Source organism: Mixophyes fleayi, chromosome 10 (assembly GCF_038048845.1).
Source record: "Mixophyes fleayi isolate aMixFle1 chromosome 10, aMixFle1.hap1, whole genome shotgun sequence".
NCBI classification, from domain to species: domain Eukaryota; kingdom Metazoa; phylum Chordata; class Amphibia; order Anura; family Limnodynastidae; genus Mixophyes; species Mixophyes fleayi.
The window spans coordinates 10,649,230-10,663,938 of record NC_134411.1 but is presented as its reverse complement, the minus strand read 5'-3'; the positions used below and the strand labels follow the sequence as shown (position 1 = coordinate 10,663,938).

General features: G+C 39.2%; 1 protein-coding gene across 1 annotated transcript in view; it reads left to right on the top strand.

The window, feature by feature from the left end:
- The first annotated feature begins 3,474 nt into the window (after positions 1-3,474).
- The window catches only part of LOC142104087 (uncharacterized), an 85,693-nt gene continuing 74,458 nt past the window's right edge, over positions 3,475-14,709 (top strand). The window contains exons 1-9 of the mRNA XM_075188561.1: positions 3,475-3,514; positions 3,952-3,984; positions 4,779-4,820; positions 6,101-6,338; positions 6,508-6,634; positions 8,184-8,271; positions 10,344-10,453; positions 12,431-12,638; positions 13,536-13,658. Of these exons, the coding sequence (XP_075044662.1) occupies positions 3,475-3,514; positions 3,952-3,984; positions 4,779-4,820; positions 6,101-6,338; positions 6,508-6,634; positions 8,184-8,271; positions 10,344-10,453; positions 12,431-12,638; positions 13,536-13,658 (1,009 nt within the window). The remainder of the gene's footprint in view (positions 3,515-3,951; positions 3,985-4,778; positions 4,821-6,100; positions 6,339-6,507; positions 6,635-8,183; positions 8,272-10,343; positions 10,454-12,430; positions 12,639-13,535; positions 13,659-14,709) is intronic.

The window sequence follows — 14,709 nt, the reverse complement described above, 5'->3', positions numbered from 1 at the left end:
TGATATAAAAGATGTGAAGGTCATTTTAAGATATAAATTAATTAATGTGTTCATTAAGCACAGGTAATTGCTATTGTAAATTTAGTTGGAAGTTCTGGATCATAGCATTAGGTGGAAGGGGTCATGTTGCAGGCTCTGCATCACTGAGCGCACCATAAATAATTGATGTGGAAGGCTGGGTGTGGCACTTTTATGCCCAAGCCCAAATGATGATCATTAAACTCAAACTTTGTCCTGCCTCTTTCTACAACAAAACACTCACGTCAGCCTTAGACAATGTAGCTCCAGTCTCCGACAATCCCAACCAAGGCACACCAAACAGACCCAGTACCTGAAAATGTGCTCCCGCACTACAGAGCGCCACTGGAGGAAATCTTGTTCCTATCCCAATTTCCTCCACTATAAATTCATCCTTTCATCTTACAGCTATGCCCTTTCAATTGCCAAACAAACATTATTCAAATCTCTAATATCCACCCATTCTTCTAACCCACATCGCCTCTTTGCCACCTTCAACTCACTTCTCTGCCCACTTGAACCTCTTCCCCCTTCCTCCATCAAAACCCATATTATTGCCACCTACTTCATAGAAAACAATCAACACCATTCAACAAGATATTTCCACGTGCCAAATTCCACTCCACCTACACACCCCAGTTCACCCTTAATTCATTCTCTCCAGTAATTGAAGACGAAGTCTCTACATTCATCTCATCATCTCACCCTACAACCTGTCCCCTTGACCCTATCCCCTCCCAACTTCTCCACTCCCTCTCCTCCACTGCATGCTCACCTCTAGCTCCCATCTTCAACCTGTCACTTTCCACTGTTCCCATCCTCCTTTAAACAAATGCTCAGCTCACCAATTTTAAAGACAGCATCTCTCGATCTAGCCTCTCTCTCCAACTATCGCCCCATTTACCTCCTCCCTTTTGTCTCTAAACTGCTTGAGCGGTTAGTGTACAAACAACAGTCTCACTTTCTCCCCTCTCACTCCATTCTAGACTCTCTGCAATCAGGATTCCATCCCCATCATTCCACTGAAACTACTGTCACAAAAGTGAATGATGATCTACTTTCTGCAAAATTTAAGGGTCATTTCTCCATACTTATTCTCCTGGACCTCTCTGCTGCTTTTGACATTGTTGATCATGCTCTTCTCCCACACACCCTTCACTCCATTGGCCTTTGTGCCCCACAAGGTTCTGTTCTTGTCCCTATACTTTTTTCATTGTACGCCTCTTCGCTTGGAGCACTAATTCACTCATTTGGCCACCAGTACCACCTCTATGCTGATGACACCCAAATCTACATTTCTGCCCCTCACCTCTCCCCCATCTGTACTATCTTGTGTAACCAATTGTCTTTCAACTATCTCCACTCGTATGTTCCAATGATACCTAGAGTTTAACATATCCAAAACACAGCTTATTATCTTCCCTCCTGACAGAATCACCCACTTCCCCTCAAATCTCCCTTACTGTCAATAACACCACCATTTCCTTATTTTCTCAAGCACGCTGCATTGGTGTCACACTTGACTCCGCCCATAGCTTTAATCCTCACATCCAGACTCTCTCCTAGTCCTGTCAATATCACCTTAAAAACATGTCCAGGATACGCCCTTTTCTTACTCAACATGCCACCAAAACTCTTATCCATTCTCGCAGCATCTTCTGTCTTGACTACTGCAACCTTCTCCTATCTGGCATTCCTGACACCCATATAGCCACACTTCAATCCATCCTAAATGCTGCTTCAATCTTTCCTCTCTCACTGCTACATATCTGCTGCAAGCCCTGAAGAACACCCCTTCACACAGCTAAAATTTGATATCAAAATACTCTCCCTCCCGCCTTCTTAGATCTACTTCTGACCCACGTCTTGTCTCATCTCTGGTAACCACCTCTCCCTCACATCTACAAGATATCTCCCATGCTGCTCCCCACTTATGGGATTCCCTACCACAAGAATCATGTTCTCTAAAACCCAATCTCTTTTTTAAAACTTACCTTATCCCTGATGATACTATTAATACTAATATACCCTCACAGCTGTACCAATCTCTACTCTAAGCCACATTCACTCCTCTTGCTTCAGCTGTGCTCTCTTACACTTAGAATGTAAGCTCTCTAATGAGCAGGGCCCTCCATACCGTTTGGTTTCAAGTTTGCATTAATTTTGTCTGCCTTGTATGTCCTTGTTTTATTTATGTCCTGCTTTCCCTACTATACAGCGCTGCAGAGCACTGTGGCTCCTTACACGTCTATGATAGTAATAATAATAATAATAATAATAATAATTGATAAACTGTCATCAAAGTATATTGTGCAGCACTTTTACCTCCAGTACTTAGGGTTGAATAGGATCTGTTCCAATGATGAGTGCCCACAGTTTAAAAATGTCCACAATAGATCTCTTTTAAAAAATGTTTTAGTGACTATATGGCAAGGTTAGTGATTACAGCATACATGCCTTAATAATAGCCATGTTATACTATACTAAGATCACTAAGATAGGTATCATAAGGGCCACCATATCAGACTACCATTCCTTAATTTGCAGGCCAAGGATATAACCATGAATAGTGTCAGCAGTCACAAACTTAAAATTTTAAGACAAATGTAGAATTCTAGACAGGTGCCCAGGAAATAGTCTTTTTATTTTGGATAGGCCCTGAGCACCCTCTATTGATGCATTTTCCAGTAACCTTGAGAACTGGAACAACTGGAGTCAATAATCCAGCTGTGCGCCAATGCAGGTGATGGTGTAACAAGGATATAGGGACCTGCTTCAAAGCCCTTGGGTACATTCTAGGGGTTTGTCCGCAAGTGGACATCCACTTTAAAAAAAAAATACTTAAACATCTCCACATTGCTTACGTACATTACCTACTATACTATATCACATACCTACAATATTTGGCAAATTTACTAATTTATATTTACTGTTATATTTTTTTTACAGGTTCACGTTCAAACAGTAGAATGAGTAAGTGCAATTAATCTGGGTTTGTTTTGGATTTTTATTTATACTGTTGTTGTATATCTTTACTTGCATAATGAGAGGCCCCCCTTGAGTTAGGGCCCCAGGCAATTGCCCTTTTTGAGTAATCCAGCTATTTGTCAGCCAGGTGCGTTACAACTTGTATGCCCACTTCCCAGACCTTGGAATGGTCTCTGTAAAAATGGGATGGACCTATAGTCCTTTTGATGTTTTGTGTGCACACTCCAAATGTACATGCTGGAAACAGTGATAACATCACTCCCTTAATTACACACATTTTTTCATCTTTCTCCTAAATTAGTGCAAGTGTAAGTGAATGGAAATGGCTCGTCTTTATTTTATTTTTCATTATTGAACATGAGGGTTGAAGTGCACCTCAAAGTGCTTGCTACTGTTTTGCACTTGGAAAGTGCAAAATGCATCACATTGAAAGTATAGAATGAAGGCCGATCTCTGACACCTCAGACAATGTGGAACATCAAGTCCTGGTGCAGGAAGAAGACTGCAAGTTAGTTCTAGTCAGTTCATGGACTAGTTTTAATTTAAGTCCAAGATGGGGTGAATTATATAAATGCTCACCTATCAAAAGATACTTGTAACCGGAACAAGGAAATATTCTTAAGAAGTCAGTTATCTTATGATCACCAAGTCATTATAGCAAACAGTAAATAAGTTATTCAATTCAAATTAAATTAATATTTTATTTTTTTTACATTCACAAACACCCAGATTGGAGTAAAGATAATATCCGACTTTATAAGTGTAAATAAATATTAAATTATTAGTAAAACTTGGCCGATAATGTTAAATTCTTTAGTGACATGATTGCTCAGTAAGACATATATGTATTTCTTATGAATATTTGGTACTGGTTTTTACAGGCTGAAAATGAGGTGAGCCAGTAACATTACAGGGGTATAACCTTGTATTTCTTTTTATTCACAGTATTCCAGCAATTCTTGATTCCAATGTCTGATGGTGAGTGCCTTGATCTAAGATTATCATCTGGTACAATGTCTCTTTCTCATTCAGCAAAGCAATTTGAATTGTATTTTTCTTCAAATGTGATATTTACCGGGAAGGTTTTCTTTTTGTTATTTTAAAAAGTATTTTGGTGAGTCCTTAGCAAGTATCTACTATATAAATGCCTAGTGGCGTGTGTGAAAAAAAACAAACAAACAAGCTGCAGCGCCACCTGCTGGGCAGAGTTATACACTGACCTATATATTTCTTGAAGGAGAAGTGACAGTTGGGAGTGGTTGGTGGTTGCCGGGGGTGACAGTGGGGAGTTTTTAACACCTTAAGTAGCTTGATGAAGGATGTGGCGATGAAGATGAAGGATGAGGTGATGGAGAAAAATGATGAGGTGGTGACATGTGGACAAAACCACGTTAAAAAAGGGCGCTTGCGTCGGGAAGTAACGCTCTTCCCCTGAGGAGGCCTGGGCTAGGCCCAAATGCATGACAAGAACCTTTTTAACACCTTAAGTAGCTTGATTTGACTAGAATGCATGAGTATCATGCACGGGTTAACTTGTACATTTATTATAATATCCAACTATAGGGGAATTGGTCAGTTCATAATTATTACCTTTGATGCAATCCATTCCAGATGTCACATCCTTCTCAGCCAACTATATCTGATCAATAGTTGAGGTCATATATCCTTTCTTGGACGACTAGTAGTCTAATCCCTGGTGAGGAATTCTATGGTTTAGCTTTCGCAGTTTATATTTTAAGTTTTAACTTATTTAACATTTACATTTTCTACAGACACCCTAGATCCAATAGAGGGAGAATATGATTCTACCGACAGTAAGTGGGAATTAATATTATTTTATAATGTCCACTGCTTTCTTTTCTGACTTTTTCTTACTAGTTAAAAAAAGAAAGCAAAGTATATCAAAACATAAAATAATAATAATATAATATAATATAATAATAATAAAATACAGTGTGTGCTCTCAAAACAGTACTTTTCTGCTTCCTATTTTCAAAAAGTAAATTGCACAAAATATATTCAATCAAGTATAAATATACAGCAGACATATTTATATTTTTACATCTTACTTTAAGTCCCCCCATGTCTCCACACCACCATGAATATAAATATATAGTGGAGTTTCCAGTGCAATGTCTCAGATTGTAACCAATATCCTAACTAACACACTTTCTTCAGTAGGAAAATACCACTCAACACCAATTAGTAGCTGGATATTTTGCCAAGGGTACCCAAAAAATGAACATAACAGATGCAGTGATAAATAGTTTATAGTACCTATTTTTCTTTACAGATGACATTTTTACTCGTGGTCTTAGAGTGGGTGCTGCTAACCATTCAAGTTGTAAGTTTGTTTTGTTATCTCCCTAAAGATAGGAGTAAAGAATTATGCAATATAAATGTTGCACTTCTCTTGTCATGTAGTTTTACCAGTTTGTCCTAAAATCAAAGTTTGAAAAATAATATGCAAGATTAACAGCTACATAGTGCAAAGTAAATTCAACTGCTGCAGAAAATGTAAACTAGTGGGAGAGCATTCTGCATTTTATTTATCTGAAACGTAATACATGTAGAAAATGTTTTATATCTGGCTTAGGGAATTAGTACATGTCTACTGGAGCTCAGATGAGTTGTGATTGGACAGTCACTGTAATGGGAAACATGAGATAAACAGTTACTGCATATTGACTTTGTACTCTTTGTGCTTATTACATAGAGGGTTGTCCATTTACTAACATTACATTATTAAAATGTTTTGGAAGAAAAAAATAAATGCACTCCCATCTTGAAGCCAGCAGGGGAATTTTTTATTTTGTTATCTGTGGAATTTATTTTTTTCTCACACTCTCTGATGAGAGACTGACCCGAATTGGTGTAGCCCAAACACCAAACTCCAAATTGAAAAAAAGAGTGCTGCAAAGCTAATTGGAAAAACATGTTTGGTCATAATTAAGTATTTAAAGAAATTATAACAAAACAGGCCTTTTAATACATTCCTTTTGGGCACAAGAGTGACACACTCTCTTTGCTATACATGTATCCAGCATCAAACTCCTTAATAACTGATTTAATGTTTTGTCTTTTATCTGTTCAGGCTCCAATAAAGGGAGTTGTTCCACATGGGGCAACAATCATTTCTTCACCTTTGACAATGACCTCTACGAGTTCGCTGGGACTTGCAACTATGTCTTTGCTACTGTCTGCAATAGTAACACCCCTGACTTCAACATCCAAGTGCAGCGATCCAGTGGAACATCCATTACCAGGATTATGATCCAGATTGGAACCATCAATGTAGTGGTCAACGGAAACACAATCACATTCATGGGAAAGTACGTTTGCAAAACCTATAAGAGCAAGGACTCTCTAGCTCCTAGATTCTTTCACAGTATTTCTATGTAAAACAGGGATTTCATTGGAAAATAGTTCAGTGCAGTCACTCTCTTTTTATTCAACCTCATCGCTATTTCTTTTCTAACGTCCTTTTTTTTTTTTGGCTAGGAAAATTAATTTGCCTTACACCACAAGTGGCATTGAAATTTTCAAAACTGGAACTATAACAAAGCTCTTCGCTAAACAAAAAGGTTTTGAGCTTATCGTGACCTGGAGCAGTGACAACAATCTTATGGTAAGCTGGATGTAATGTAAAGAGTAGATGTCATGCATGGCAGCCATATGAAAGAGGTCATTTTACTACTGAATAAATAAATGTCTGAGCTCTTAAGTCATTTTACCATTCCTGCTTTGATAAATTGTGATTGTTCTGGTGCTGGCACTCCCAGTATTCACCTTTAGGCTGATAAAACTAGGGTCACATCAATGGCGCTCGACTCCTCCTTCTGTTGCCTGAAGAAGCAAATACAATGACACCTATCTCATCCCGTTCAGAAACTACCATAAACATTTGTATACAAATAGTATAGACTCTAAGGGCTAGATTTACTAAGCTGCGGGTTTGGATAAGTGGGGATGTTGCCTATAGCAACCAATCAGATTCTAGCTTTCATTTATTTAGCACCTTCTAAAAAATGACAGCTAGAATCTGATTGGTTGCTATAGGCAACATCCCCACTTTTTCAAACCCGCAGCTTAGTAAATCTAGCCCTAAGAGACAATTATTTCCATTTATCCAGAATTAGTATTAGTATTTATTGCTTGCAGCTTGTGACTGGTCCTCCCGCTTACACCTCTCCTTGGTTTACGGTCAATGTTGTGAGAGAAATTGAGGAACTCCAGGAAAAATGTCTGCACAGAGTTGACCTGAAGCTCCAGATAGGGGGAGGGGACATCATAGAAACATTTCTAGGTGGTAGTGTAGCTTTAATAAGTATGCCTGATAACTTATATACCATTGAAGTGCTCTATGTGTACCAATCATGGCAAATTTTCCTCTATGTATTCTGTATGTGTGCTAAAAAAATATGTAAAAACACTTATATTAAGAGATAAAAAGATGTTGGGTCTAATTCATTTAGAAAATGAAAGCAAAAAAAAAACAAGAGTAACTTTGCACATTGGCAAAACCATGTTGCATTGGAGGTGGAAGTAAACTTAAAATGTGGGGACAGATTTATAACTGGGGTACGGCATGACCTAGATCTACTTTGAATGTCAGTGTACAAATAAAGCTATCAAGTATTTGTATCCTACATGAGAAAACAGCCAGTATTTTCCTTATGTACAACATAATAAACTAATTTGCAACCCTTGCATTGCAAAATGTTTTTGCCTAGGTACAAAGTTACTCCCTTTTGTATCTGCATAATGCTAAATTTGACTCAATTTTGTGATTTTGCCTTTGAGACCTGAATTGTTTCAATCATTCAGGTAATCATTTAACAATGTTGGTTGAATTAGGTGAGATATGTATTATAAGAAAATGTCACATACTGCACCTGAGTTCAACTATCCTCTGATCCATCTGGTCCAGTAATGCCTCTAATGCTCAGAACAGGAGATTCTCTCTCCTGCTTAGAACATCATTTTTCAAAAGTGCTGGCAGGATTGTCAAGGCATTATCCCCATGAGTTTCTCATTATGTGATCTTAAAGTATGATCTTTGTGAACTTCCTCTAAAATCAAAGAGTTAGTTTGGAATAAAGTTTACATATTTAAAGCAATCAAATTTATAGTTAGCTCGATAGCACATTCTAAATGAAATATTTCTTAATAAACAGGTTGAAGTTGACAAAACATACATAAATAGAACCTGTGGACTTTGCGGGAACTTTAATGGCATTCACAAGGATGACTTTGTAGTGAATGGTAAGTTTTCCAAACCCTTTTCAAAATATGTAATTAAACCAGTTTAAAAACAACATACACCCTGTTACGGCTCACGCCCCAGGCATCAACTCCTAGAACCGCTTCAGAGGTCTTCACCTATAGGAACCGCTTTTCCCGTAGAGCTAGATGCGCTCACAGGTACTCTGATGCCCCCAGGTCTTGTACTCTAGTAGTAGGAGCTGATACCTGAGAACGTAGCGCAGAAGTGCACACAGAGGAGGAGTGAAGATCCCGGCAAGGTATTTGAGGGTCGCCGGCAAACAGTAGCGTCTAGGTCCAGGCCAGAGGTCAAAAAGGTCAGAGGCAATATGGCACTGACAAAGTCCAAGCAAAGGGGTCAAGGTCACAGAAACAATCAGCAACGTCTTAATTCAAGCAGGAGGTCAAGGTCACAGGCAATCAATCAGAGTCAAAATTCAGGCAAAGGTCGGCAACAGAAGAGAGGAAATATCAGAAACAGCAACACAGCAGGGAAGTATGCAGGGACTATAACCGGCAGGGAGGTTTTGCCCCTTCCTGCCTTAAATACCAGCATGGCCCAATGAAAATGTTTCAGCCACAGGAGGGATAATCAGGCAGCTGGCTACTTCTTAATTTGCGCACGCGCCTGCCTGCCCTGGATGCTGGGGTGCGGCGCTACACACTGAGAGCGTGCCGACCATTGCCTTGGCATCGGCCGGGACAAACCGGAAGTGACGTCCCAGTCGTCATGACAACGGGCGGGATGCTGGGGCAGAGAGTCGCGGAGGTGCCCGGAGCCGCCGCCATTCGTGACACATCCTCTGTGACATCATAAACACAGGACTTAAACAGGACCTGTTAGCTACTTGGAGTGGAAGCATCCATTTGTTGGACTAAACCAATGTTCAGAAGAATGTAGCCTGTCAATATAATAGTAATCTGTAACAGTGGCCTCATTAATATTAGTCAGCCAGTGACTCAACGATGGCACCAGCTCCTAGCAAAGTGATAGACTCCATACTGGTTCAGCCCACACAATGGATGCCACCAGTGTTTTGTGGGTGCCTGGTACACTGTAATTCAAGAAATAAGTTGGGAGGGACACTGTAGCTAAGTCTAGCTAATTATGTGGGGACAGCAATAGGTAGGGAGAGTAACAAGGAAAGGATCAGTCTAAGTGTAATCTGTATATAACTTTTGGCTGGGTTTATATATTATTGGGGGTGGATTTAGGGTAGGCAGCCCCAGGCACACCAGTGAGAAAGAATGTGTCCCCCAGACAGGCGCGGGTTGGCGAATCTCAGCCCGGGGGGCGCACATGGGGCCGCATCACATGACAGGCGTTCATGAGATGTGATGCGGCCGTCTGTGCGCCGACGTGGCTGCATCGCCCGAACAGGCGTCAGACGGAGCGGCCTGGGGGACCGATGCCCCCCTGCCCCCCGCCCCAGCACCCAGATCTACTATTCTCTAGGGTCAAATGGAGTGTGATATAAAATACTGACTGGTGTTTCCCCCCAATGTTCTGTGAATATACAGTTGGATAACATTTTTGGCCATCACCATGACAAGGTCTCAAAGTATTTGGGATACCTCTCCAAGTCTGATGTTCTGATGGAAGCGTATATCTGGCACATATGTTAGATATATTTTGTATTGTAAATGTTTTATTTAATTATTAAATTAAGTTCAATAACAGCCTGCTGTGGCCTTTATCATCCTTATCACAAAGCTTAGTGTGTTAGCTAAAGGCAACGTATCAGTGGAGTTATTAGAATCAAACCTGCCTAAGTCATAAAAGTTATACAGCATCAAATGTACAGAATGCTTGAACACATGGCTTAGCAATTAACAAAAACTATAAGGGGGTCAACTAAATACAGTAAAATACACAATAATGACTAAAAATAGACAACTCAGCAGTTTAGCAAATAATGCTCCGAAGCTTACAATCTATGTACAATCCTTTTTTTAAGTGCTGAGTGATGAAGCATCCGATTGTTACAAATGTCTTACAGCGTATAGTATATACAATGTAGTGTATTTATTATTTGTCATTGTATGTAACTCCCATTTTCCTTGTTTTGCAGGAAAACTGTTGACACCTTATCAGTATGCTAATTTGCAACAGATGGATGACCCTAATGTTATTTGCCCTCCTCAAGTGCCTCAAATGAACATTATAAATAAAAATAAATATGTAAGTAATTATCTTAATATCAGGATTAATGTCCAATTATTACATAGATTATGCAATGGAGGGTGAAGATTACCAGCCTCTAAAGCATGTTTCAGATTTTAAGTCTAAATGGGTAGATCCATTCACTCAGTCCATGGGATATATTTACTAAACTGCGGGTTTGAGAAAGTGGAGATGTTGCCTATAGCAACCAATCAGATTCTGTCTGTCATTTTGTAGATTGTACTAGAAAATGTTGATAACTAGAATCTGATTGGTTGCTATAGGCAATATCTCCACTTCTTCAAAACCAGTTTAAATATACCCTCATGACTCTGTGTCTATTTTAATGTTGGTCACTCCTGTCTGCAAACAAATTGGAGAAACCAGGTCTATTTTGGCTGTAATAGAACAACTGTACCATAAAAATGTCAAAGTATTGTGGACGGCCAATGACACCATAAGATAGCCATTATCATCCGGTTTCTTGACTAAGTCACATTTGATCAATCCCAATCTAAAACTATCAAAATGAACATCAACATCACTGCATGTATAGACAGCTTAAAGCTTAGACCCAGTTTGGCTGAAATCACTGTGTGTAGGGCTCCCCTGACCAAAAACAAAGACTGATAATTATTAAAATGTGCTTGGATTGGATGTTGGGTAGAACTGTTCTATTTTGTCTCCCAATTATGTCAAACATCTGTTTCCTAATGAGTGTTATTAGATTTTGGTGTTTTATAGAAGATTACTTATTTTCATATTTGTCTGGCTGTTACCTTGATTACAATACGGGTATTCTGTTGCTTTGCTTATGGATAACTTTTTAAACTTGCAAAGTAAGCAGTGGGCCAAGTTCATATTAAAATCATATTCACATTAAAATATTTACATAAATAAGATTACAGTTATCTAAATGCATAAAGTAAACTATTTAATTAAACTTTTGTATGTTATGCACGGAAATTAAATCAAAGAAATAAGTATAGAAATAACATTTAGACATAAAAAAGTATATGTACCCCTTCTGGCACAAGATACAAGAATGTGCTGCAGAGATTACGGGTTGCCCATTCCCAAAGGGCCCGGATTCCTGGGTATTCAACCTTCCAGATATTACCATTTTCCAATATAAAAAAGCACTGCTCCAACACGGCGGTCATTCCAGTGTACTGGCGATCTCCTACGCCTCCGAGTGGGATGGAGTGGTTTAGACGGATTGACCTCTATAGACTTGAATGAAATTACCATGTCAAACCCAGAGAAACTTTGTGCTTACACGGCGCTATGGTTTAGCTGGCTTGAATTTAAGGACTCTCCCTCTCACCGTTCCTTCATGGACAGTGCATATGATCTAGATCCTATTGTGACCCTATAGCCTGGAGCTCACAGGGGTAGGTGGGTTATGACATTCTACATTTGATGTTCAACTTATCTTTAATTGATTGGGATACCTTGAAGAGTCTTGGTTTACCCCTTCTCTTCCTGACTACCACTCTTTCTCTTTCTTACCCTTCTTCTTCTCCTTCCCTATACTACTTTAAAAAGTGTATGCTTGTATCTCGCTATTTGATTTTTTTTGTTGATATTGTCTTCAAATTGAGGATGGATTGGACAATTTGTTTCCGATTTCACTTTTGTGATATGTTCCATCTATTGTGATTATGTTTCCCAATGAAAACAGAATATACACACAAAAAAAATATGTAATTGTCTTAAGGCAATTATTTGGGATATGAAAAATTTATATTGCCATATGGATTCACATGATAGGACTGGCTTTCCTATGAGGTGAATCAGTCTATCAAGAAGAACCTGTCCATCAATAGAACCCACCCAATACAAAATTCTCTATGCAGTGAGATGACGTGGATGGGAAAATAAAACATTTGGCAGGCATCCAATCATATTGAAAAGAGACATTTAAAAAGAATGTATGCCCTGCAATGGATTTCTGTGACAATTACTCTGTTTTTTCATTTGTGCTTTTTCCAGATAAGGGAATGTTATGATCTTCTGAATCTAGTCTCTGAAAGTTGTATGGTTTCCAAGATTCCATTTCTTAAACGCTGCCAGCAGGACTTACAGAAATGCTCCATTCCTGGGGACACACACTGTGCATGTGCTACCCTGTCGGAGTACTCCACAAGGTGCGCCTTGTGCACCCAACCGCTAAGCAACTGGAGGACCAAGAACCTGTGTCGTGAGTAGTTTTTAAGCACAATAGAGGATAGTCACGGCAAGAAGTTTTAGTCCATTTATATTTGAAATTTGATACTTGAAATTTTATTCAGACAGACTATACAGACAAGCGTTTTCTCTTTCGGTTTTTTACCTACATTATTTTTATTTTTCCTTGCTGTGTTTCTTCATTGTTTCTGCTGTTTTTCCCACACAAACAAATAGAAAATTCTGCAAGCAAAAGAACACAAAGCAAACGAAAGCTATCTCACTAGAACGTTTATAGCAGGGATGTAAAATAATAAAAGATTATGGGTCACTAGTGTGACATTCAATGGGGCTTCTCCTCATCAATTATCTAGATCATTGGCTGCTTTGTCTGCCTTTAGTTACTGTGGCAGGATATTATGTTGCTGAATTTCGCAATTTGTCATTTTCCCTGTCGATTTCATACCTGCGACTGTTGTAACACCTATGTTGACAGATGATTAACACAAATAGATTTATGCCAAACATTTGCACAGACTGAGAGGTCTTTAAATGAACCCCAAGAAGTCAATGGGGCTAAAGAGAACTTTAATTTTTTAAGGAGTGTATCATTTGGGTCTCCGAAAACTAAAAGATAAGAACATATCAGACAGTTTGCATATTCTCTTTACACTGCTGTAATAACATTTCTACCTAGATGCTTCTGGATACAACATTTTTCAGCATCAATAGGACCATTAATTGTAGCCTCATGCTTTTATGGCACAGGCTATAATTTAAGAAATAGTGAATATGATGCTGTGTGTACAGTACCCTGTGGTATGTACAAAACTGTACTGATAAGGTATCATAAAGTCAAAGCTATTTTGTATTTTACATTATTAGCATTATCATGTCCAGGGAAATTTAGTATTCTTTTTTTTTCTTCCAGCTTTGGACAAATGCCTATCTAACCAGGTTTATGAAGAATGTGCAAGTCCTTGCAGCCCCACTTGCTCCAATCCCCAGTATACCTGCAATTCACACTGTGTGTATGGATGCTTCTGCCCACTAGGTAACTCAAAGTTCATAAATTCACAGACAAGATTAAATCATTCAAAGCAGTGACCATTGGTATATTAAAACTATAGTGTTCCTTCTTCTTGCCTAACAACTCACTAAAACACTTAAGATTCTTTAATATTCACTCTGGACTATTAACCTTCAATAAACGCACAGCAATATTCATATTCCAAGTGTATTAGAACAAACAGAAAGCGCTGTGTTTACTCCCGTGGGTTCTCTCTAAGGGTTCCGCTACCGTCACAAAGTCCAAACCTTCCATTTTGATATGTTTATTGGCTTCTTGCTAAATGTTTGCCCTAGTGTGTGTTTGTTTGCCTGTGGTAGGGAATTAGATTGCAAGCTCCACTGGGGTATGGACTAAAGTAAATGAATAAACATTACATTACAGAGCAGCAAATAGACATTTTAGTGCCCTGGGTGAGAATAAGCCCTGGAGCCCAACATTATGGTGGGAGTGATACTGGAGTGATACTTTTGAATAATTACAAGGGGAGTTTTAAGGCAAATGGGCATTGGGGTTAAATGGGGTTCTAAAGGGCATATGGGGATGTTTTGGGTGAGTGGGCATTGTGAGGTGTCTGAGGGGTGTTTTGGGGTAAGGGGTAGATACTTTTTTATTAATTTAGTGAGCCTGTGTGTAAGAGTAGGGCTTGGGTCCACCCCGCCATATGTAGGGAGAATGGTGGGTGAACATAGGTGCAAGAGGAGAGTGATGAAGACATATTTGACACATGCCCACCACAATCTCCCTTTCTCACATATGCTCCATCACCTTTCTCCCATTGTCATGTGTGCCCCCCCCCCCATCCTACAACACACAAACCTCACAGTTTCATTCATTCCTGCTGCATGGTCCAGTGGATGAAAGCTCCTAGCTCTGCTGCTTCATGTGGAAGATACACTGTACAGAGCTAGAACGACTCCATTTGGTAATGTCACTGACACTATGCACAGACCACCCACATCACGGAGCAGAAGCAGGACATACCTCCCCAAAATCAGAACTGTCCGGTAAGAATCAGGACAGATTGACATATGGT